The following is a 27,024-nucleotide window of genomic DNA, read 5'->3' as shown; positions in this document are numbered from 1 at the left end:
ACTGCAAACATGCTAGGTAACCAATAAGAACAGTGACCACTGCAACTGCCTTTCATAAGCGGGGTATTTAACACCTCTTAACATGCATTTCCTAGAACTGTCAGATGTTATTTCAAGACACTGAACTGCAAAGCTCGGTTTTAAATGCTAACAATTGCTACGGAATCACTTAACTGAAAGGCAAAATATTACATGCAGATCTTTTCAGAAGTGAAATTAAGCATACTTAGTGTAGATAATAAATTATTCTAACACTCTTAGATTTACCTTGAATTCATTGCTTTGGAGGTTTAACACAAAGGAGTAATTTTACTTGTTATCTCTAAGACTGTACTTCTTGAAGTTCAAGCTTTGAGGTGCTTACTTTCACTCAATTCAAAGCTGCAAGACCATTTTCAAAAATCAAGCTACACAAGAGGATCTAGAGAAACTCAGAACAGCTTGGCCAATCCAAAATGCTGGACCATATTGCTATTTTGCAATAGATACCGTTTCTCTCTTCCTTTCAGAATGGCAAAGTTTGGAAGATTATTTACATAACATCAGCAGCACCACTTTCTTCTTGCTTTCACAGGGTGCATCCTGTGAAAGGATGCAAAATACCAGAAGTGTACAGCAATGGTATATGTATGTACATATATATATTTATTATGTATACATAAAAAGCCAAGCTACTGTCAAGAACCACTTAGTGAAGATTAGCAAATAAGCCCAGCAAAGACAAGAAGCTTTTGTATTTTTAGTATTCTCCATAATACACCATGCACCAGTACCAAACCTGATACATCTGCCACACAGCTGGCACTTTCGTAGTTCATCATTTATACTCCTGAGGCTGACATTACTGCCATTATATTGTTCATTATGTATCTGAATTAGGCTAATTTATGTTATTTGGTATTAAGTTGAAAAATATTGGTCAAGTGAATAAGTAAAGATTCATATGCAAATTTTATTAGAAATCTAGACGTAATAGTTACTAGAAAACCAAACTTACGTTGACCTGTGGCCCATCTCTCCAGAACCCAAGGACTTTTACTACTACAGATGTCAGACATTCATTTATTCACGTTTGCACACATATAAGGACACAGTAAACATCAAATACTAAGCAGCTAAGCCTGCTCACAGTGTCTGTTTTTAGTAATACTAAAAGGTAAAGGACAGATTTCATTCCTCATTTCAAACCAGGCAGGTCTGATCCACATTTTGCCTGAAAACAGACATTGACTTACATTGTTCAGTAACTTCAAAGCAATTAATTCAAGTAATTATGCAAGCTGAACTCATTCACTGTACCATTTTAGAACTACCTGTACTTTCACTGTGAATCACTGATAATTACAAAGGTCAAACTTTCATATAATAAAAAATCCCCCTTCTAAATAGGAGGAAGTATCATAGGGTTTTGGTAGGTATACCCATGAGATTTTAGAGAGCTACAACTACTCTTAACAGTTTTCTGCATGAATCTTTCCTAGTTTTTCTTCATTAGAAGGTCTCCATCCCTACCCTTACAACTTGAACTTGACAAGAGACCTAGTTCTACTTTCACAAGAGCTCTCCTGTACTACCTCCAAGAAATTTATAGCAGATAGCTTTACAGAAAGGCTGGCTCTTTAAAGTTTCATGTAGTGATTTACAGCCAAAATGACACCTTTATAGAGGACACTGATCTAACTTATCTTACTTAACCTTTTCTGAGCTAATTATCACATTCAACTGTTGAGGTCCTGCTGCACATTCGAGCTGCTCTTAAACTTCAAAAAAATGATGGCACCCTTTTATCAAGTTAGTGATTGTGTTTAACTGATTGCAGTACAATAAAACTAAATGTCAAATCCTTTTGAAAGGGAAAGGCCTTGATCACCCGGTCCTCTGTACAGCAGAATCAATCTGCAGGAAAGGGCATCTAACCCTTTCCAGTTTTAGTAGATGTCAGCAGATGCTCATTTTCCCATGTTTTAACCTGCTTGTTACATCATATAAAGTGAATCCTGCCATATGCCAGGTATTTGGTGCTTAGTGCATCATTACAGATGACTGTAAAATAGGATTCAACTCTCTGTTTCCAACTATAAAAACTGTGGACCCTCTTCACTGAAAGGAAACTGTCTTTCAAAGCTATGCAACAGGTTAACAGGGTAAAGAGAGATTGCTGCCCCAAACTAAGAAGTGTTACACTGCTTGTGTGCAGCTTTTTTTCACACACTCACCCTAAATTTCACAAGTCTGTTGATACTGAGGAACAGACATTTGCACACCTCACATTTTACAGACTTCTTCAGCCTGTAACTGGTCTACTCCCATTCACTGGCAAGTCGGGCATGAGAGCTGGCAACTTTTGTTTTGGTAAGAGGAACCAAGTTCACGTACTGAAATAATTACTGGAGTCTGGCTTCAAAAGCAGTTCAAACCAAAACATACTAAATGCAAAGGCACCCAGAGATAACCGATTAGTAGGTTGTTCTTGATCCAAGGAGACAAACCCTTCCAAATGCTTTCCCTAGCATTTCTGAAGAACAGAAACCAACAGCTCTCCAGGATTACAATAGCAGGTACTTTACTGCCACCAACACTGGTTAAAAGCTATGTGAGACCTTAAATGCTGAGATATCCTAATTTACCCAAATCCTGATTCTGGTACTTCTCACTCACTACCAACAGCAGGATTTCACACTGAGCTACTATTAGGTTAAGAAACATTAAAAACATTTGTACAGGATACTACTGTTTAGATATTTTAAGCAATAGGACTTGCATCTTTCACAAATATAAGCTCATAGCCTTCATTTACACTAGAAGACAGTAGTGAGAGAGAGACACATCTTAAAGCAAACTTCTGTAAAGCTCTCAGGAAGGAGACTTGATAGGTTTATTTCCTTCTCTACATATACCTTGGAATAATAACTGCATAGAAGCAAAAGCATCAGGTAGCCACACTTCATAGAATGCTATCAAGTCTAACACGACAAAGACTTCCTTAAAGATGCTTATTTCTAGACAAAAGGAGTATGTGATCACTTTGCAAACTTTCTAGTAATAGCGACAGTACCTCTCAGTGCCTAAAGTTGCATCAATATTTTGCACAGATCAAATGAAATCTAAAAGAATAATGTAGATTTAAAAACTAGAAAATGTCATCAAGAATCCAGTGTAGTACAAACAGAAAAGAGATGTCATCAGTTTTAAAAATTGTTGCATTAGGGAATACAAAAACTAGGTAGCAACACAGAAGCATTAATAAGCCCTGAACTAGACTATTAAAATCTGTGTTCTATGACAGCATGGGGCGAACTATGAACTATAGGTCATATGAGCTATTCATAAAACTTACACTTTTGCAGCAAGTTAAACATTGCTGTGTTGCATTTATATTTCATATGCGGATGCCTACATCAATAAACTTTATTCTAAAGTGGAACTTCATCGCTAATCAAACATCTCACCTGCAGTTCAGACTAACTGAAAAAACTCCTGCTTGCTTATTACCACTGAATACCTCTCTGCCTTGAGTAAGAAGCAGTATCATAAACTTTGCTATATTAAAGAATTAAGTGTTTGCTTCACTGAGGTTTTTCCTAAATGGAGTTTCCTCAGCAAGTGTTAAAACTGACTTACCTTCATTTGGTGAAGTTTTCAATTTTGTACAGATGCCATGTACATCTCCATAGCATTCCTGTATTTTATGCAGTGCATCTGCAGCCCGAAGTTCCATGAGAGAACGGAGCTCTGCAAGAGTAACTCCAAAATCTCCATGATTAGCTTCTTTTACAGCGTTTTTTACGCCACTATATGCAACCGAGTTGTTTGCCATATCACCCATGATGCGTACAGTCTTTAGTGTAGACGTAGACAGTTGCCAGTAAGGAACAAGATTTCAACTTAAAATATTTCCAAAAGGAAAATAAATCCTTTGGGTATGAAGACAAGTCAGGAGAGCAGACACATCACCCAAGTAAGAGACCCCGTCTGGAGAGATATCTTTGAGGTTGTCCCATGGCGCATTCTGTTCCCCAAGCCAAATGGCATGTACAGTCTAGGGAAAGAATAAATATACATTTAGTTACAGAACAGCTATTCTGAAATACATCGTAACACAACCCTCCTCTTCACATTGAAGTTATGGAACAAATTGCTGCCTAAGACAATTTCTTCATATTTCCTATAACATTTTTAGTTAGCATCCAGCTATGAAGAGTGACAAGGCATAAAATGGATGTTTCCCACTTTCTGAAATCATGAAGTTATTAGAACAGCTGTTGCCTTTCTGTTTTGTATTTTGCTTGATGATAAACCAAAGATCTGTAACAAAAGGAAACCTTTAAGAACACCTGGAACTAAATATGTTTCCACGGAAATGGAGTTTGGAGCATCCACCACTGATGTCACATAGGGTAAAGAACACACTCAAAAATCACGACTTCTCAACAAAGCTTTCACCTCAAGAGTTTGGGATGAACAAGCCTTTTTGTGTTTCCGCAAATTCATTTGTACAAACCTCAAGGAAAACAGTTTCAACACTAAGTTAGCCCATGCATTAAGTACTTTTGTAGTGTAAGTAGCAGTATACCCTTCGAGCAGAACTAGGTCTTACTGTATTTTTGCGTCCAAACAGTTTTAGCCCCACTCCAGCCTATTTCATCACAAGTCAAACCTCCCACAGTATCTGCATTTAATTCTTTGAACAGAGGGGAAAATTGCACATCACCACCTTCCTACAGAAGGGATAAGAAGATTAAGAGCAGCTCTTCTGTCTGATTATCAGAGCACTGTAGCTGAGAAATTAACAACTACCCACAGGATTCTTGGCCTACACAGGCACTCTCTATTTAATTCCCACTTGGCTGACACATCTTGCACATACCCATGTATCTACACAACAGAATAGTGAATGCACAACCACTTCATGCCTATATAAACATCTGTTGGGCGCAAAAGACAAGCTTGATCATGTATGTCACCTTTAGAACCTTAATGGGTACAGTGAGCACAAGTAACAATATATTCCCCCATGAAACATTATAACTGCCAGGCTCAGATGAACAGTAATTTGGACACTTCCAGGTCAACAAGACCCTCGGGTGTTACATGTTTAGATAAGGCAAACAGTCACCACTGACTGCAGCACTGCTTTATGAAGGTAAAGAGTCAAATAGCAAAGATCTCTGGCTATCGCCCTGCGAGGTTACGGGACTGGTTCAGCTGGACCACTGTGTCTATATTGAGGTCCAGCTACAAGCACCTAATTACTAGAAATTTAAGGTATGTGTTCCAGGAAAGTCTCTGTTCTCCGCTCTGGAAACAACCAGCTTCAGCTATAGCAAATCTACCATTTCAAGCACCATGCCACAGTACTGCATTTGCACTGAAGACAACCACTGATGCTGAAAGACCCTGAAGTGATGTCACCCAACCACAAGTGACAGTTCCATCTCCAGCAGAACTACAACCACTCTTCCTATCACTAGGAGGATCTGAGAAAAACTGTCTACAGCTGTTTTCTGGAAAGAAACAAAAAGCAGTCATAATAAAGCAGTCAATCCTTACATGCACAAAACTTCAACACCCTGTATCATCATCAACGTACCTAATTTGAAACTTAAATCTTCATTGTTTATTGTTATTGACAAAAAAATAATTCAACAGTTGAAGAATCCATGACAATGGTATTCACCTGCATGCCAAGATGCAGTTTGGATTAATACACATTCTTCATCTGACTATAACATGTTCTGCTAGTGTCCTCTAAGTGAAGAAATTCACGCAAATGAGTTCTCTTTAAGGCCAAACCATGTCTTCATCTAATGCCTGAAGGCTGAATGCTCTTGGCCAACTAGTACCCCAGGAGAATTTCTCAGCTGGCATCTGATCATAGCTATGACAGTATAACAAGAAGCAGACGAGGCAAATGAGTTTGCGTAACTATAGAGAAGATGCTGCAGCTGCTAATTAGGTAAAATAGACCAAGGAGAAAGCCCTACAACTAATTACATCAAACTTGATCCATTTTTAATTAAGAAAAGCTCTGCTTAAGCCCTGCACTTGAGGCCCAAATACACCAAGTACAGAAGTGAGGTTAAGAAAAGCTACAGCTCTAGTCACTGCTTAGCTGGCACTGAAAAGCTCTGAAACTGAATATTGAGCCAGGGCAAGCCTTGCTGTCATGTGCAAGTAATTTTAAGAGCAGTAACATTGCTCAATCATAGCTCATGCTGTGCTCGTGCTCCATAATCTCTATATTGAGTTCTATCATCTCTATGCATCTAGATCCATTTTTGTTAAGACACAATACTCCAGTAATGAGCTATTATTAACAGTTTATCCTGAAAGGGGTTCTCAGATGTTCTGAAGTACCTCAGTGGTACTTCATGCCCTCAGGGCTCACACACAAGTTCAGTAAGTTTACATTAACACTACAGAAACAGCATGGTTCTGCAGATCAGGTCTACTAGTGTTACAGACTATTTTGTCTTTCATCACAGTTGAGAAATAGCTGTGGAAAATACAGAGAAACAGTGTGAGGACACTTCAAATTCTGAATAATGAGCAAGAGCAGTTTTGCTCCATATTATGAAAACTTGGTTAAACATTAGCAATTATTATAGCAAATCAGACCAGAAAGAATCTGCTCCAGTAGCTCATTTTTTTACCAGGCATTGCAATAGACAGTACAAAAGCCTCTCAGCACATGGGTACAGAATGGACTTAACATCATTTCTTTCCTGATTCCTAAAGAGAAACCTTGCTACAATTTTCTTTGAGAAATATCCTTAATGCAGGTTACATGTCAAATCTTGCAACATGCATTCATTTCCTGTTACAGCAAGTTCCAACAGCCTGCTTTTGTAACAAAGTGGCGATGCATAATGCAACTATAAACAGTGAAATTAAAGTGTCATGAAAGAATCATAGAATCGTTTAGGCTGGAAAAGATCTGCAAGATGAAGTCCAACCTCTACCCCAGGACTACCGAGTCCACCACTAAACCATATCACTGAGGACCTTACCTACATGGTTTTTGAACACTTCCAGGGAAAGCACATTTTAAGCTACATAGATCGTCTAATAATATTTATCTCTTCAACTATTGGAATATATTTACTTGTTTTGATCAGTGTTCCAGATCTCAACTCAATTCTTACAGCAGTCATTTGAGATACATCATCCAAGTAGCATGAGCTCTGAAGCACTATAGCTAAAAGCGACTCACCTCAAACTTCCAATCTTCTAATATCTCAACCTTCTGAATTAAAGAAACAGTTATGAAACTGCAAGTCACTTATACACTATTGCTGAAGTTCCAGTTTAAAGTTTAATTCATCTGAAGTTATGTTAGTGTCCAGATTAAAAAAACCTGCACACAAAACAATTAAGAAGAGTCTGTCTTGCATTAGGCACATGAACTTTTGGATAATCCTTTGTTTGCATATAATTGAGACTAGGAACAACTTTAAAGCTATTTTCTGTCATACTCAAATGGCTATAAATCCTGTAGTGCAGAGGCACCTTACAGTAGCAGCATATACTCTCATAGACAGGATTCAGATACTTGCATATTCTCTCTGAAAAGACCCCACTGCTTTATGACTGTAATTACTTCACCAACACATCATGTCATTGTGGCTGCCCATGAAGAATACTGCATCTTAAATTCCTTATTCAAATCATATTAATATTCACTGCTAAGTGAACATGCTTTGTTACTAAAGACAATAATTCAAAACCATAACCCATGAAATAAAGGTTAGGTAATTTTGCCAGTGTCATAAATCTGACAGCCTCATGAACCTCTGCAGTTGGCCTGGAAAAAGGACAAGCTCTGAACACAAGTCTACATATAGAGATGTTTATTAACGTATGAAGAGACTACAGAGTACAATTCTATCAATGCGACCAGAACATACTATGTTGATCAAGCCAGAAGCAGCCGTAACACGTTTCTTAAAGTGTTCTTAAAACAACACTCAACATATAAACCCATGTTAATCCCCTGCCCCACCCAAACAGAAGCCCTGAACATTAAATATGCATCAAAAAGGACTCCAGAAATAGTCCTTCACAGCTGAAATTCTTTATTAATTAGTAATTTAATATTTAGTAATTCCTTCTATTTGAAAGAAAGCTATAATCTGCATTCTACATTCATTACAAACTAAGACAACCTTGAAGTGACAGCTTGCAGTGGCCATGCACTGACAATCAAATGCGAACAGCAGAGCTCAAGTGTTGCATAATTACTACTGCCCAGATCCACAAAACCTAGCATATCTTAGACCCCTATCCAAGCCTTTCCTGTTATTAAACTTGCACTTAATACTTGCTTCACCAACCTATGGGAAATGTGTTTTAATATTAAGAAAATTAAATCTTAAAATACTTGACCAAACTCAGACATCAAGAGCCAAAGCTCCAGCTATCATACATCCTGTGTCATTCAGTTTAATTTATACATCTGCTTGAATACTATGCATTCAGATATTAAGCATTAGCTGTACTAGCATTTGACCTTCAACAACACACTAAAGCTGGTTGCTGCAATATAGGAAAAGGCTTGCAAAGTGATTATCTCAGGAAAGCCTTCGTTTAATCTCATTAGTTCAATGAAGACTAGACAGATCTGCATACCAAGAGGCTGCAGTGATGGAAACTGTCCCCATATGTTTCAGCTGCCATGCTATTTTAACCTGTTTCAAAACAGCTTTCAACACACTGAAAAATATGCCTTTGTATACTTTAGTTTGAAACCCACAGCACTCAATGTGCCACTGCTTCAAGCCATCAAATCACATTTCCTTGTGGTGAAGAGAAGGAAGTTATCTGTAATATTACTATGGAAAGTACCTGTAACTGAGGAAAGTGACCTGGAAATCACACTGAAAAAGTCTGACGTCTTCTGCTACAGAGGGTCAGTTTTCTGACTTTAAAAGACAGACCCTCAAACCCATTTGAAATACTACAGAAACTCACCAGCTGCTTCACAGTAAGTATGAATGAATGCTAAAAAAAAAACCCAAAAGTTCATACAGAACCATATGCATTTACAGGTCACTATCCCCTATGTTAAAATGCACCTAACTGAACAGGAGCTAAATCATTTCAGTGGCATGCTGTTGTCTTAGTGCCAGCATCTCAAAAAACTGGCTTATGAAAAGACAAATACAAGTAGATCAAACAGCTAAGAGGGAGGGGGCACAATCATGGAAGACACTTCACAACATAAAGTTTTTAATACATCACCTTCAGCCTTAAATGTGCCCAACAGCGCTGTAATGATAAGTTACCTTTGTTACAGCTCCTGTGTTATAAACAGTACATTCATCAAAGGTGACAGGTTGCTGAGTTTTCAAAGAGAAATCTGACTTCATTCTGAAGCTTAATCTCCTGGGAGGCAGATGTACTTGCTTAACTGAAATAAAAACTGGCTGCTGTTCCTAGACTCTGCAGTGCCTGCAAACACTGGTATTTATCCCACTTAATCTAAAGGATCGTTGCTGCCTACTGTGATTGACACTTGTGTAGTAGCAGTTTCATCCAATGATAGTTTCTTTGCTTCAAGACTCCAAATTATTTCTTTTTGAAATGATGGCTAACAAATTAGGACTGCCATAGGCTGAAGTCAACTGGTTGGTTTAAATTAGCAACATTCATGCAAAGGATTCCCGCATCACTTCCCTCCTATCTTGGCAGCAGCAAAGGAAAATTTTAACACTCTTGAAGGTGAGTTATTAGGGCAGGAAGAGCATGACCTTCTCTTACGAAGCAGCTTGCTCACAGCCTCTGCAAGAAGCCTGGCAAGCAAATAGACACTGTCTTATACCATCAACCAACCGCACAGGCTTGTACTGCCCTGCTTTGTCCGAGCCATGGCCCTTCCACACTCACAAGCCAGTCAACTCTGACTGACAGCTGGATTAAGAAACAAGATCCAAAAAGTGCGGTATAGAATAGTCTGAGTAGAAAAACTATTTTAATCAAAAGCTTAAACTAACCATTAGCTTTCTGAATGTAAGGTATTTTAACTTGAATATAACAGAATTAGATACTAGAGACTGATCCAACAAGTAGGGCTTTAGAAAAATCTGTGTATAAAGGAACATCAGACTTTGAGACATACTAGAAAGCCCTCGAGAATAAAAAAAACAGTGCAATCATCATTACAGAAGGAGTCAAGCATCCCCTGTATTTAAAATACTAGGCTTTCACATTCTCCTATTTCAGATTACAATGCCGAGTTGTCCACAAGAAGCCAGACACTTCAAGACACAAATCCATGCAGAAGAGCTGAGTTTTTCACTACTAAAAACACTTTACCAGAAGCAGCAGTTACTCATTTCAGGTATCCATTAACAGAGCAATGTCTTGAAGGGTCTTCATGCAGTCCACAGGTCTGATCAACACCCAGACAGCTTTTCCCTTCACCACCTGCAGGCCCTGAATCTTCCTTTTTAGCAACTTCCCTTGCTAGGCTCATCTACTTTTTGCTCTGCAATGACATCGTAAACTAAAACTAAAAAGCCAAACTTGACAGGCTTGCTTATAATACCAGGTAATTCCAGGTTAAGTCTATAATCCCAGAGAAAAAAAGATTTAACCTCTAGACATGACTCTGTCCCATTCAGCATTGTATCTAGTGTGTTCAAGTACCTAAGACGCATCCAACTGTGTGTGTCAGCTGCCTCAGGTAACTTGAGTAGAGGTGCCAAAATTTGGACTAAGGCAGCTGATGGCTGAAGGCAAGCCTGAGACATCAAATGCAAGGGGGGGGGGGGGGGAAACAACCAAACCAAACACAAACAAAAAACAAACCACCAGCAGAACATCATTTGCCCAAAACCCATCAATATTTTCCTTTACTTCAGGTGCATTGAGTCCTAAATAAGATGACTGAGGATTTATAGTCTCTTAATCCTGCACAGTTCAAACTAAAAATATCTGGAATAATTGTGCTGTAAAGCAAGTTATATTAACAGGTCTGTCTTATTAATAACTTAACATATAACCTTAAAAGTAGATACTTCTGTGTGTGTGTGCAGTAAAGTCAACCACTGACAAATATTCACATTAACAAGTTCAGGAACAACTTACCACACTTTTCTCATCAACATTCATCAAAACCTTGTCAAAATTATAATACAAAAAGAGAAATTATTTTTTTTAATAGGAGAGATGGTAGTACGGCATCCTACTTATTAATAAAATTATACATCATAGGATTACAACAGAATTTACCTGCATTCCCAAATTACAAGATGCACTCTAGTCACAAAACCTGAAAAGGCATGTGTTAAATGAGGCATAATGACATTGTTATATGAAGCTAAATTTCAAATAAAGTGAGATGGTACCAAATTCCATCCAACAGAGCTGGAAAATGGATTTCTGGATTTCACTCACTTGTAGCTTTTCAAGCTTAGTTCATTCCTCTAAGCAATGCATCCAGCTGGTCAGTTCTGATGATAATTATTGACTCAGAGCAAAACAGTAGCTGATTTCCTCATAACAGTTATTCCCACAGGTATGTTACTTGTTTTGAGAAGTCTTTTACCTTTTTTCACAAAGCCTCTAATTTTTGCTGCTTCTCCTTAGCCCTGCTTCCGAGACCTTTTGAGCTAAACACGCGTTTCATGTTATTTCTATTTTTACTTCCAATTCCCACAATACCAAGCACACCACTGCAATTGCTCTAAGCAGTCTGAGCAATGAGTTTCTTCCCTTCCCATGTCATCAGACACTAAGTAGACTAGTGGATTATTTTTTTTTCTTCTGAAGCTCCAAGTCAACTTCAGGAGATCTTAACACCAGAAACCTTGTTTAACAACATGCTGCACCCATTTAAATTAAAACATATTCAAGTTACCAGCATTTACCGTATCATCCCGAGTTGAACAGACCCCCAACCTTCTCTTTCAGGAAGTATTCTTCGATATTAATATCCATGTAAGCAGATCAGTAATAAAACTAGGAGGAGTGCCTGACATCCCACGGTGCTGTGCTGTCATTCAGAAGGATCGAGGCAGGCTGGAGAGATGGACAGAGGAACCTTTTGAAACTCAAAAAAGGCAAGTGCAGTGACCTGCACCTGCGAAGGAATAACCCCATGTACCACTGCAGGCTGGGGGCTGACCTGCTGGGAAATAGCTCTCTGGAGAAGGACCTGGGTGTACTGGTGGACAACAAGCTGTCCCTGAGCCAGCCATGGGCTGCATTAGGAAGAGCACTGCCAGCAGGTCGAGGAACATAATCCTTCTACTACTCCCTCACCCTGGTGAGGCCTCACCTGGAGTACTGTGCCTGGTTTTGGGCTCCCCAGTACAAGAGGGACATATAGGTCCTGAAGCAAGTCCAGCAAAGGGCTACTAGAATGATTAAGGGTCTGGAGCATCTCTGATATGAGGAAAGGCTGAGGGAGCCAGGTCTGCTCAGCCTAGAGAAGGCTCGGGTGTATGCGTGTGTGCACACGTGTCTGATCACAGTGTATTAGGGAGGATGTCAAGATGCGGTCAGAGTCTATTCAGTGGTGCCAGGCAATAGGGCAAGAACCAATGGGCATAAAGTAAAACACAACGAGTTCTACATGAACATAAGGAAGAACTTCTTTATTGTGAGGGTGACAGAGCATTGGAACAGACTGCCCATAGAGGTTGTGGAGTCTTCTTCTCTGGAGCCATCTGGACACAATCCTGAGCAATGGGCTCTAGGTGACCCTGCTTGAGAACATAGACTGGATAATCCCTGGTGGTCCCTTCCAACCTCAATTATTCTGTAATTCTGTGGTATGCTTTTGACTGTTAACTATACTTCCTGATATCAAAGAGGTGCCAAAAGCTCTTTAGAGCTATAAGCCTTCAGGCAAAGGGCAGAAGTCCACCCCTATCCAATTCTTTTTGTATTCAGAAAACCTCAAGAAAAATTCTTAAAACTATTAGGAAATATTTATGCCTAATGAGATTAAGCCTAAGTATTTGCATAAAACCACTCTGCAAATGACTGACTCATTTCTATTAGGGCAGTAAAACTAACTTAGTAGAGTAAGTTCTAAGAGGTTTTTTTGCTACCTTGCACTAGCTTACTGCTATGTAGAAATGGCACTATGAAATATTCTATATGCTCATTGAACTATAAATGCATAATATATAAATAGCAATATTTACGTGGTAAACCCTCTATGATCCTCAGAATCACCATCCCTGCCAAGCAATGGTTTGGAATGTTAAGAAGTAAAACAAAAACCCCAGTTCTAGTCAGCTATCTCAGTAAGTACATACCATGCTGCTAAATTCTCTATTTGTTTCATCCTTTTGTGGCCAAAGTTAAGAAGCTTCCCTCTGGTGTTGTAATGCACCAGTTCAAGAGCCTTCATCTTTAGATTATTCAAAAGCCCTCTGGCAACACAAGAATACAGTTTATTCTTAACCCTCAACCTTTAAAAAAGCCTTACTTCTTGAAAAATATGTAATTTGAAAGCTATGGTAGCTTCCCCTGCACATTGTATTTGTCCCTGTCTACCAGACATAGAATCATAGAAGAGTTAGTGCTGGCTACACCAAGTAAACTAAAAGCTAAGGACTCCTGAAAAAAACTCTTTCAAAACCTGCAATTACATTTGCCATCCTCTGGTCCTAAGGAGCCAAAGCTTTTTGGTTGGTTGGTTTGTGTTTCTTTTTTATGCAAATATCCTAACTAGTCTACATTGGAGCAGCTCTTTCAGAACTACTGCACCAGTTTGCTGCTCTTGCTGGTGGTGGCAATAGGTTTTGTTGGTTGGTTTTTAATCTCAACACTTGAATTTGAGAATCCAGTTCATGGCTTTTCAAGAAACACAGGTGTGGGATCTCTTACAACTTTCTGCACTATGATTATGCTGAACATCCCTTTAGCTCTTTTTGATAAATTTTGAGAGCTTATCTCAGTAACCTGTTCTAGGGGCCTCCTATTTCTAGTACAGCGTAAGAAGGATCTTCAGTAAGTTAAGCCTCATGGTCTTCTCTGTTTTACCATTTAGTGAGGCTACATACTGTTTTATCCTTCAGGCACATCTCCAGTTTTAAAACTGGCCCTTCTGTGTGATTATACTTTTTGATCTTTCTGAAATGTGACACCCACTTAAAGGCTAAATTATCATGCTGCCTTCCCTGTCCTGCTCTTTTAGGTACTCCTTTTAAAGAACTTTCTCATTTATGCAGGATTGGTTGGCTGCTTGCTTTTTTTTCTTGAGGTTTTTTTTTAATAATTTTTTTATAATTTTGATTTTCATACATTTAAGCATTCCTGCAATATAGCTATTGGTACCTGTCCATAGAATGATGCTGAATTAAATGTTGTGCCATCAGCATGAGTTACATGACAATCGCTGGTCCACCATTCAATATGAAGTAATAAATTCTTCATGTGCCAGTTTGTTTCTTTAGCATAGTTAGGGAGTGTGTAAGCACTATCAGTAGACAGGATGCACAAAGCTGAGATTCTCCCCATAGCACTTCATAAATCTAACAAAGGAAGCAGCAAGTCTGTCATATCTTCAGGCCACCAAAGGTATGGCTGTGCTATAGTGCCTATGCTTAAGACTCACACCCACAGAGGTCCTGAAGCAGCTCTCATTATTTGATACTAACAACACTGCATACACCTGTCACCCATAACCTTTTACACTGGGAAAAGCCACCTACATTAATTGGCAACTGCGCTAATGAAGTAGTAGACTATGCAAAAGCCTGCTGTAGCAACAGTCACACAGAAAACCCAGGGCTCAGAACAGTAACCTCTTATGTGCCTTTTTACTCTTCTTTTACATCACATCAGCCACTGAAAGACAACACTTTGTTCTGGGGTGTGCTTTAAGTCCATCTCTCCTAGGACACACAGCACTCCAATCAGTTTTAGCACCCCTTCCTTAACTAATCCTTTTGCCCCTACTCTTGCCTTCTCCCTGCACTTCCAAGATCTTTATGAACAGATAAGGTTTTTTCTGACAACAATGTAATCTGCCCATCCAAAGAGATCCAAGGAGATAGAAAGCACCATGCATATTCCCAAGTCTCCACTTCCCACTAGCTGCAATTGTAGTGACTGCATTTCACGCCTACTCACAGCAGCCTGGTGCAGAAAGCAATAATCCAAAAAGCATTTCTCCTTCCAAAGCCACAAGATAAAGTTAGAAGATTTAGACCTATCAGAGTTTGTACTGGTTGAACAAATTACTACAACAGATTTCCCAGAAGTTTTCCCCACAAGATGCCAGAACAGCTGATCTATTTGAAGTCATAGAGGCAATGTGGATGTGTCAACTGAAAGAGCACACATCCAGCTAATGCTAGGAGCATCTTCATCACGGAACTATGCTGCTGGCACTATTTAACATAACATTAATTTCCATTCAAGGAAAGGTTCATCTTCCCTCTATTATTTCAAGTGAAGTGATATACCACTAAACAAATCACATGATACATCAATTTACTGGTAAGGCCAGACACTGTTTAAACTGAACAGCAAATTCAGCACACCATGAAACTGCAGCTCAAGCAGATTTAGTAAATTTAATTAATTTCTTAGCTTTGGTAGGTTACTTAATAATTGCTTTACAATCCGGCTATACATGATTAACAACTGCAGCTTCATTTCTAAAGTCTTCAGGTGTCAAGACCTGTACTCTTTAGGTTTCTGAGAGCACAAGGACATCAGCTGCACGATTAATTCCCTAGAAAAAAAGTGACTGCAGCAAAGATTGCAAATGAATCTGTGCTCCATGACAGTATTTAAAAATCCTTTCCTACCCTGTAAAGGAAATCCCTCCCCTACTTTCCCATAAATTTGAGGACGGTTGTGCTTCCACTCTGAGCAGTAAGCTTTCAAATATGGAGGTGAACTAGGGGTCTATTTAGTTCTGGCACAAAGCTTATTCCTCTGTGTATGCAAGACCCTGCTTTGAAAGACATCAGAGCAACCAGCCGGACCTATTCAGTGCCAAGGATCAGGTATTTGCTTTCCTCACACCCCTGCCCCACCAAAGCACAAGGCTATCAGAAATAATGTGGCAAGCCACCAGGCACTCAGATGCCTAGAGCACAACTACCATGACTGCACATAGTGCAGTGTCAGACTCCTGCTAAGGCAGCTTGAATCCTCAGCAGTACTTCCTAGTGGCCAGTTCAATACAGGTAATATTCCTTCTTCCAAAAGACTACACCCGAATTGGGAGCCTACTGTCATTAGTCCAACTGCACCTCACCCTCAGGGCCAAGAGCCCTCCAATCCATTCCGTCTACAGATCATTATTCTGACTCAGCTAAATCAGACCTATTTTGTTCCTTCTACATAATGCTACTTCCCACAAGTGTTTATTTTACAGTGGCACATAGTAACACTCCGCAACTTCTGCAATCAGGTTGTTTTTAGCAATAGCATACAGTGTATTTGAAGAAAGGAAACTGGGAAGGGAAGTATCAGCTCCTCCACTCAGGTGATAAACTTCAAACAACCTGCTGAACTGTTGAATTTATGCATGTTAGACTAACTCCAACTGGTCACTGCTGAAGGCACAAACAAGATTTTTATGTCCAGCTTAAGGTTTCCAACGAACTTTCTCAAAAGGCCACTGCAATTACATGTCTGACTGTAGCACACTTCAGTTCAGCATGAGGTGTGCTGAGCCAAGTAAGGCGCTCACAAACCAACCCTGATAAGTCAAAAGCTAATTACATTTTTTATCTAGCACCTGTAGCTCACAAGTGTCCATTACTGCAACAAACAGGTAAAGTGGAGTAAAGACAAAAGCTTCCTCTAGCCTGAGGCTAGCAAGACTCGGGGAAATTACTGCTATCCCATTGGAGGGCTGTGAAGAACATCAGAGTATCACGAAATAAGAGCAACAGCATTGTGAAACAAAAGATGGCAGGAACTACCAAATGGACTCAGACTTTCTAGAGGTAGCTTAGGAAGATGCATGGAAGTTTCCCCTCTCTGCCTCCTAGTGCTCTAGTTTCCTAAGCAGTCTCCTGTATCCCTGGATAGCATCACCTGGTTTCTCAGCACCTTCAATAGACTCTTTAGCTTGAAGGACTAGTAGCAGTCTGTCTCCATTTCTAATGCAGAAGAGAAAGCATACTTTCTCTTCTAGCAGCTGTGCTAGAACTGTTCTCCAAAGAGCTGCTTATTATTTCAGTCCCATTAAGAATGACCTATTTCAGTTGTCAAGGGAAGCACAAGAAGAAGCCATCTGATAACCTTTATAATTAAGGATTACTTCAGTAGCGTTTCCAAAAACCTACCCAAGGTAGGAAAGACTTAGAAAAAAACTGCTGCAAGTATGAAGTCTGCTAGTAACTAGTAGCAGACCTGTTTTTCACACTTTCAGATTTTCTAAGTTCTCTTTAGGCAAGGTACCAAAAACTGCTAAAAAAGTGAAACCTCTAAGTCCTACATGTTGAAAAACAACCATACACCTCACTTCAAAGTAATCTTATGAATTTGACTCAATTAAGTTATTATTAATGTGCATATTCCAGTCTGTACACTGTGTCAAGCAGGTTGACAATCAATTTCTACTATGGTCTCTAACCTATGTTCAGTTAAATTCTTAATTTGATTCCAGTTTCGACATTTGACATGATTTTTTTTCTGTTCCCTCCTTTCCTGGAATAAAGGAGTGCTTTAAGAAAGACACAAATTTATACCAACAGAATTCTGAGTATCCTTCATATGTTTAACATTCATGAGTATAGCAATGCAGAGTGCTTCCAGTTCACCTCCAGAACAAACATGGATTCACACTGAACAATTATGTGTAGTTTTATATTTTGCACTTGCAAATTTGATACCAGAAGCCAGTAGCTTTCTCTAGACTATTAACAGCAAGTTGATTCTTGGTGTGCTATACTCCTGCTACAGAACTCCTTCCCTCTAACCAAAACAGCATGAAAGTGATAGTTGAATTTATTGAAGGGGGAGCAGTTTCTTAGTTTATTGGTATTTGAGCACAGTTTAAAGCAGTCACCTAACTAGAAGAGCTCAGCAATGTAATCAAACGATATACAGTCAAAATCCAGAATCCAACTAAGTGTGAAGGAAAAAACAATACTAGACAGTTACACAGCTGTCTGTCAAAACAACAATCTAGTTTGAGGCACAATGCTTTACGCACATAATTATGACTAGACAGCTTTTGAGACAGCTTCTTCCTTAAAACTGAAAAAAAAATAAAAAATAGGTACTTACTAAAACATTACTTTGTTGTTGAGCAATTATTAAAATAAGCCATTAGCTGTCAAAAGTAGTTTTCACCTAGCAAGTATTTAAACAACAGACTCACAGTTCAAAATTGCTCAAAGAAAGCCTAACCCAAGCTATTTTAAGCTACTTTATTATTTTAGGCTATTTTAAGATTAGGAATCTCTGACTCGTTAACTTGGAGGTTTCTAAAATATGCTAGGCTTTCCTAGAAAATGGAAGCGTTTCCCTCTGGACTGAGAATCCTCAGCTGCTCTTGCTTGACAAGATTAGGGTTCAAGGCAGGCATTGCTAAGCGAAATTTTATGGTCTATATTAAGTAGGTCCACAAGTTCTGGCTTACTCGTCAACTAACATAAACATTATTGAAACACATTTTTGGACATTAATACTAAAATTATTATGCATGATAGTAAACCTTTAAATTCTGATGTGAAGCGGGGGATATCCATGTCACAAGGCTAACCTTCAAGACCTTAATCCACAATAGCATGCCCAAAGGAAAAAACTGGAAAAACAGGATATTTGGTAGGGGGAACACACTCTCTGTGAGAAGAAGACTTGTTCTAACCTATGTGTGAATGCCTGGGCAACCGCTTGTTTTTATACAGACAAGCAGTCCCCTCTCAGTACAGTAATGCTTAAAAAAGCCATCTGCAGACAGACATAGGTTACCTAAAGAGAAACCTAACAGGAGAAGCCACAAAGCTTTTGGCTGCACTGAATTCTTAAATCAGGGTTGCACAGCAGTCTTCCCTTTCCAGAATATGTGACAGTCATGAATTATACAAACAAATGTCTGGACAAAAGACAGCGCTTTCCAGGAAATGTACCTTGCAAGCATGAAAAGCCAGAAAACATCCCTGGACTTGGCAACCAGAAACCAGGATCTCAATCACAAGGCTCAGGGATTCTTGTTCAGGTATATCCTGAACTAGCAAAGGCCAAGAAGACAGTCTGGCTTCATATTCCACTTACCCAGCTTCAGACCAGTCACTGACCGCTGGAACAGGGTATATTATTCTCTGAGTCCTCTGAAACTGTTAAAACCATCCCTAAATTTCAAACTCCAAAAATAATTAGAAAAGTACTATAACAGAGTAATAATACCAGACAACAACAGAATTAACTGCATTTGCATGTAAAGATGCCTGTTAACGTAGAAAAGCAACTGTTTGATTATGGATATAATATCTGTAACAAGACTTTGTTTGAGGCCTGAACTTCTTCCATCCTGGCTTAGAATTTTTATATCCAATATCCCTACACATAGCAAGAAACCAGGAGTCTCATAATAAGCAGATAAATGTACAGAGCACTGTTAGTTTATGGAAGGATACAAGTTCTCTTCTCCTGTGGAGGGCTTCCAGGTATTATACCTTTCTATGTACATATAGCACATAATACCTATAAAAATAGGGCTCATATGTATGACTAGAAGTATTTGGTATCTTAATTTGGATAGTCCCATCCAATCGTTGATACACAAAAACAGAGCAGCCTACAATTACAAAGGTATATACAACACCAGTGTTTACCATTAGAGCAGGAGATAGCATCTGAGACACCTGATTAGCTTTCGGTAACCATTTGTTGACCCATTTTTCAGGAAAATCCCTCTTCCATTCATTAAACTGTTCTTAACTCAGAATTTCACGCAGGCATATTTGTAAGAGTTGCTACTCGACTATTTAGGCTAACGAAAGCTATTTTTACAGAGCCAGCAGAGGGAGTACAGACATCATTTTACTTATCAGCCATGGAAAAGATATCCACCTTGTAAGAAAGCACTAAAAGAGCTGTGCCTGCAAACCTAATGCGGTTAGTTTAAAGCATGCCAAGAACTTCCTCAGGCTTTCACAGACCTGTATGTCAATGGCCAGCAGAACCGGTGTTTTGTTTCTAATCCCCAACTGGCAGTCACATCTCAAAGTCTTCTATCTGACAAAAATGGCAGAATCAACAGTATGAACAAGAACCATAAGCCTGATGCTTCACATGTCAGGGGGAAAAAAAACCTAAAATCATATAGGTATAGTTCAAGCTAGTTCAACAGTTCTTATTTCTATAGATTCTGCTGTTTCTCAGTTTCAGAAAAACTAAAACCTTCACATGTTAATTTCTTAAAAAGCAGTTCACCTAGAAAAGTTGAGAAACTCAAGAATTCAACCCACTAGCAAAGGAGCCAGGAGGGTACGGCAGTGTCAGACTGGAAGGTAACAGCTAACCTTTCTGCTGGCGTTCACAGAGGCACGCACCTACCGGCAGATCTGGTTTTACACATCCTCTGGGGCAAGAGCTCTGCTGCTTTATTTAGCATTTCCATTGATCAGCCTACTTTGGAGCTGGCAATTACGACTGAGTAGTGTTGACACAGTGGCGGCTGTGGGAACAGTCTGAGTGAGGAACAGGCTTTAAGCAGACAGATTGATAGCTTTTTGCCATTTCATGGAGGTGAACACTAAGCTCTAGGCCAACACAAAACAAGACAACATACCTTCCTGGCAAAACTCCACAAACAGACACTCCTTGCTTTTTTAGACTGCAAAATTGACAGTTGTTTTTTTTTTGTTCTAAATTAAGTCAGCATTTCCCAACTTGTTGTCAAGAGGCAAAGCCAATGCAAAATTCTTGCCAATCTCAAGCACTTACCAAATTATTTCATTGGGTGGCTATTTCTAAGCGTCACTATTTAGAAGCACACATATGAAAAAGTCACACAAATGTGATGAGCTCCTTGACTCAAAGTTTCCTCTAGAAGAGCAGCAAAACACTCTCCTCCCAAAATAAGATAAATTTCCATCATCTTAAACTTCACATGAACTTTCAAAAGCTTTGACCATTTGAATCATTAGATTTTGATTACTACCTACCAAAGAAGAATGTGCCTGTAGCTATGGAATTTAGCCTTCACTTGTTTCAAGTTTTGAAAATAGAAGAACCACCCTTCAGCAAGTTAGATGGCTGCTGCTGCTCCCCACTTACTACAGGGAAGTGGTGCTCACTTCTCACCTGCATTTTCGTGTACTGGATTCACTAAATGTGTAAGTCAAAGTGGGCCAAAACTGGCTCCCATCTTACAGAGCTTATGGTTGAATACTGTACAGCTGAGTAAAGGTTACCCCTAGCATGGGTCAAGACCACCTCACAGTTTTGCTGTTGAAATTCAGAGCTCCAGCAGCATTCCCTTTTGGCGTGCTGGGCCTGGCTGGTTCCCAGGACTCTGGCCAGGCTGTTCAGTATACTTTATGTAGGGCTACCACAGCCAGAAAAACCCCACCTCTTCCACCACAAACATGGTGATGCTCAAGCATCAGGATGCATCCCAACCACTCTGATCATCCTGCCCTTCCACAAGTTATTGCTGTCTCTTGTGACGACAGTGAAAAAAGCTGTTTTTCAGTCAGACAGTTCATCTAACCAGATTAACCACACAGATAAGACAATACCAGTGCCAACTCAAAACAGGGCACACTGAACCAGCAAGTGTGAAACCATACTTGCAGAAAAGGTGCATTTTTTTTCAGAAGAGATGACTGGATTTATGACATATAAACAGCTGGGATAAGCAAGATGAATGCAAAAATTCACACAGCTATTTATTGGTTGAGTACAATACTATAACTCCAATTATTCCTGCAACTGAGCCTTGTTAAGCTCCCAAATGATTATGTTTGTAATACCCTTCACATTTGAGAGACTGATATTAGGCTTCTAATCAGCTAGTTAAAATATGTGATCTGTTTATATGTAATAGGTAGAGTGGAGAGAAACACTGAAAAGCCCCTTGAAACAAGTATGTCTGGAGCACTCTTCCTCTTGCTGCACAGCAAATTCCACAGAGTTTTTACACCTTAAGATTACTACATCTGCCTTTAAGGATCTGTGGAGGCTTATCATCTCATTTTCTAACCTAAACAGCTGAAGACCTTGCCTTTAGTACAGAGCTGAACAATTACTTATTCCAGTATTAATCACTCCTTAAGATTTACTGCTTCAATAATTAGTAACAGGCAGCATGCCTGTTTTTAGAAGCAAATGTTGATGTTTGCTCTTCTCCATCCCCTTTTCTCTATCTGAAGGAAGGCCCTATCTGAAGTTCTGAAGCCTGTTCGCATTCCACAGGTTAAAAGTTTACATTCCCATCATCGCACGTGAGATTCACTTAACCAAATGGTAACACCTAGACCTCAAATAGGCACATCAGGCTTTTGTTTTTCACACAGGCAACGGATAAATTTTAACTTCTCCAATGGAAAATTAAATTTAGCCACCTCGGACAAGATCTGAAATAGTCAGATGAGTGTCATCTTAGATGCACTTGTGTCTGTTCAACAGCAGAAGAGGCCCAGAGTGCCTAGTTTCAGTTTAAGATGTTTCTGTAAGTGGGAGGGATTGCTTTGCAGAAGTGAAGCGCAGCTGGCTGGGCTGAACTCATATATTAAGCAGCTGCACTACCATGCCAGAGCAGGCATATGCAAGAGGAAGGATGTGGCTTCACAGTTAGTTTAGGAATATCCGAGCCTATACTATTGCCAGCGGGCACAGTCAGGCACCAGCACTGACACTCACCTGACCTCAAGGTCAGGGGACAGTCCTAGATTGGAACGGATGGCAAGGAAGAGAGCAGCAATGCCAGCAGTTGCTCCTGAAGGTCACACAAGCGGTGGGGACTGCCCCCTTCCCAGTGCAGCACAGGCCTCACCAGCTCAAATCGATCATCTCCTCGCCCCCCGTGCTCCTCTTGGGGAAATAAAAGTGCCTGGCTGCACCTTCACTGCCACGCCCCACTTAGGACCATCACCAGGGGCCATCCTTAGCCTTCTCCCTTCCAGATCAGGCAAAGCCACCTCACTCAACCTCTCCCCAGACACCACAGGATGGCCCCTAACAGGCTTGGAGACACCCTGTCAGCCTTCTTTCATGAGGAGAGGGAGGGCAATAGCCACTGGCCATGCTCTTGCTAATGCAGCCCAGCAGGAGCTAGTCCTCACCAGCACAGGAGCCCTGTGCCACCTGGTCCAGCAGGGTGGCCAAAACCCTTCCTAGAGGCCAATCTTCCTCCACCCCCCCCACAGGGGACCAGGCACCAGGGTAGCCCCAGTTTTGCTCTTCACCTTGCCCCCAAGGATCTAGGCTACCCAGCAGCCCTACCACCACAATCAGCACCAGACACACATTGCCATTTCCAGCTACTCCCAACTGTCATGGCAAATAAGAAAGCCCTTCAGTAGTGTTTTCACTTTGTTAGTTCAGTAATGCTCAAGAAGGACCTCTGGCAACTCCTATAAGGAGCTTGAAACAGGCCTGTTTTATGATCACTGCCTCAAAGTAACATGTATTTACTTTGTGCAGTTCAAAGCATTTTGCCCATGGTTATAGCTTTATTCTGAATATTCATTTTTCTAGCTTTAGATTTGACAATAGAATGAGAACATAAAGCTTTGAGCCTATGCAAACCCAGTATTTCAGTTTTGAAGTGAGTAGTCCACTTATCAAAAGCATTACTACAATATCTTCCCATAAAATATGAAATACTTCCCTCAAGCATCCACTCCTTGTATTCTTCCATTTGTTAAACTGATTTCCTGTGCTCTGAGGTAGCTTAAGCTCACACCTCAACTTTAGGGTGTTTTGCATAACCAAGACAAACTTTTATGAATGGTTTTGGTAATACAAACGTATTACTTCAAACCTGAGGTGCTCCTGTCCCCCCAGCAACACCAGGATTAACAAGTCAAAAAAACGAAAGCCACAGGTGAATTGTTCACTCACAAGCAGACAATATCCTTAGTATGTTCCACAGCTTTATATGCTGGTATTTAATTTTTGGAAGTGCACGTTTGCACTAAAGCTCTTTCAGAAAGTTCCATTAAGCTTATAGGCACCCTGAGGGGCTGTCTCCATCTGAAGCATAGCTCCACTTAAGAGAAATCAACTAACATACACACACAAAAATTTCAAAGGCAAGCAGAGACCATGCTTTTCTCAAATGCTAGATAATTCAGTGCTTTAGTACCAACTCTTTCAACTCACTTTAGAAATATAGCTCCAGTTTAAAAACAAACCCTTAGACCTGCAGTCAGCACAGCCAGATCCACACAGTACCAAAACACACCTCTGAAGTAAGACTTTGTAAAGGTGTCAAGACAGTTCCCTATGCGAAGCAAGCTCATTACAGATTGTGAAAATCACTGTCACTGTTAACTACATGGATTTCAGAGCTGAAGCAAGTGAAGGCAAGCTGAAATTATCTGAGTTGCTAATAAAGCAGAAGTAAAGCAGTCATGCTAGCAGTGGTAGAGCACCTTCCCTACCCTCCCCAGCTGTCAGTCTCAACTATGTATATTTGAAAGCCATCTGGCACAGATCCTGCCAGCCAGTTTGAATCATTTCATGTTTCATACAACCTCACCGGAGTGAGGCTGCTAGACACTGCTCTAATTTAAGTACTGATTTGCACTGTATTCCATAGGCTTCATGAAGTTTGGCACCAGCTTCATTCCCAAGTGAAGAAAAATGGGTAGACCCACTGGCAGACGTAATTTAAAGTGAAATATCAACAGCGATAACAGTAGCACCTAGATGGAAGTGAAAAAGCCCTTACACAATATGCATATTAAGATCTTGCTTTAGTCTCTACTATATTTAGGTAGCCATGTAAGGTTCAAAAATATCACCCCTTTCTCAGATCATTTAAGGGCTAACCGTAACTGTCATCTTTCCTACCCACTTCTTGCTACTTATCTAAGTAAAAACTTTAGAAAGCAAGTCTGGAAACACATTACAACAAACACCTTGTCATTTCCTCCACTGCGGTATCAGAAACCACTAGGCATTACCTGATGCGTTGTAACATGTTTCTAATGTTTTTACTTTGTGCAAAGATCTGTATGGATCAATCCAAATAACATTTTCAGGAAAGCCAATAGCTGAATGCTGGCACTCAATCTGCTCTCCAATCTACAGTCAGAACTTCAAATTCTGCATGAAAAGGTTAGTGCTTTCTAGAGAATGGTTTCACATGATGACCATGCAAGAAGGAACATTCCCACACCACCAATCCACTAGTACTGCTCCCCTGGTGTGAGCCTCCCCTCTTGCCTCGAGATCCCAGTCTGTGCACAAGGCTTGTATAACACAAATCATCCACTGGTGCAGCAAGTAGGTAGATGCAAAGAGGCAGACATGGAGCAAAGATAGGGGCATTTACTGAGCAGTCTATAACTGGGCGAAAATGAAAGTAGCTATAAAGCTGCCTCAGCCACTCTGTGAAAATTTCCACTCACAGTAACAAGCCAAGCAGGCAAGTACAAATGAAGCTGTCTCGCTGTCCTCACAGTCCCTTGAATTATGCTGATCAACACAGCAGCTTCAGAAGGACATTATAAAAGTGTGACATAACTTTGGAATATTTAAAAAAGCAATCAAACATCTCCTATTAACAGAAGTGCCTAGCAAGTCTTCTGATCAGGACTTAAAAGACTTCCATCTCTTGAAATACCTACCACACAAATGTTTTCTAAACTTCTGGGAAGTCAGTGGCCATCCTCTTAACTTTCTTAAATATTCTACAAGTATTCTTAACAAAAGTTTGCAGTAGCTACAAGACTTCTGTACTAGCGGTGGCTAGGCTCCTTATTTCAACATAGACCATAGCACTACGGCTATTTCTTTCTATGGTGGAAAAAAATCAAAACACAGCTAGCGTATCTTCTTCCTCCTTTCCCCATATATGGAGCTACTGGTTGGCTTTGACTTGTTTTAAATCCAGACAGATATTCTGATCTGATTCATAGATATTGCAATTTTTTTAATTTTATTTTCTTAAGAAATCTGTTATCACATAAGACCCAAGACATCTTGATTTCATTAGAAATGTGGTAGTTCAGGAAGCCAAAATACACACTGCAAGCAACACATCCTTGTATCTGCATAGACACAGAAGCAATCTTGAAAGGCCCACGTGGACAAGCCACCATCACTTGTCAAATAACAAGTGCAAAAAACGCTGTGTGATCTCTATGTAAGGGCATATTGTAAGACACCAGGAAAACAAAGAAGCTCTTGTTTTTAATTCCACTGGCGCATGCATTGTAAAGGTGATTAAGAAACATCTTGGATTCAACATCTTAAATTAATACCAAAATTTGGATTTCAATGAAGACATAAGCAGTAAAAGAGCACAGCACTGTGAACCATGGGTTGAGTCCCAAGAAGTTGGATAGCAGCTGAATCACCTTTTCTGCCATGAGATGGGGTTTGTTGCTATTGACTATGCAGAGTACGGTACATCCCAGGCCTCCTCTTTGTAGACCAGACACTGTACACCAAGTGGTCAGAACCCAACAGTGTTGTATTCCCTGCTGCCACCTTATCTTCCTGTGAATATAAGGGCACAAGTAAGGGTAGCAGATTACAAGTGATAGGCGCCACAGAAGTGTGTTTTAAGAACATGGTGTTTCCTGTGCTCACTGGGAATTAAGACAGCATCCAACTCATAAGCAATATTAAAAAACCTGAGACACGCAGACCAATGAAGTTCAACATAAGTAGGAGGCCATGAAGGAACTTAGGTAGCTCTCCTCCAAAGCACTATCAGAAAATAGCCAGCACTAAGCAAACACTACCCCCAGTGCTGAGACTGGTCATGTTTTAAGAGACAAAACCAGCCAGACTTAGTGGCCAGCACCAAAGCTTATCAACTCTGTCATCCTCAAAAAGCACCCACGTACTCCCTAACTGCACAGTACAGCTGGAAGCAGCAGCAAGGGGAGGGTACACCCCCTTCCTCAACCC

The 27,024-nt window shown here is 40.0% G+C and overlaps 1 protein-coding gene across 13 annotated transcripts in view; it reads right to left on the bottom strand.

Moving 5' to 3' along the window:
- ATP2B1 (ATPase plasma membrane Ca2+ transporting 1) overlaps nucleotides 1-27,024 on the bottom strand; it is a 65,992-nt gene that overhangs the window by 31,776 nt on the left and 7,192 nt on the right. For all 13 annotated transcript variants that reach the window (XM_061454625.1, XM_061454627.1, XM_061454623.1 and 10 more), the window contains one exon: nucleotides 3,622-4,039. In XM_061454625.1, coding sequence (XP_061310609.1) covers nucleotides 3,622-3,826 — 205 coding nt within the window. In that variant the 5' untranslated portion in view covers nucleotides 3,827-4,039. The remainder of the gene's footprint in view (nucleotides 1-3,621; nucleotides 4,040-27,024) is intronic.

The sequence above is a fragment of the Pezoporus flaviventris genome, unplaced genomic scaffold, assembly GCF_033815535.1.
Source record: "Pezoporus flaviventris isolate CSIRO_AGI_PZ_B2104156 unplaced genomic scaffold, CSIRO_AGI_Pfla_v1 ptg000016l, whole genome shotgun sequence".
NCBI lineage: Eukaryota > Metazoa > Chordata > Aves > Psittaciformes > Psittacidae > Pezoporus > Pezoporus flaviventris.
Note: the sequence above shows the minus strand (reverse complement) of the source record. Positions and strands in the feature narration are given on the sequence as shown.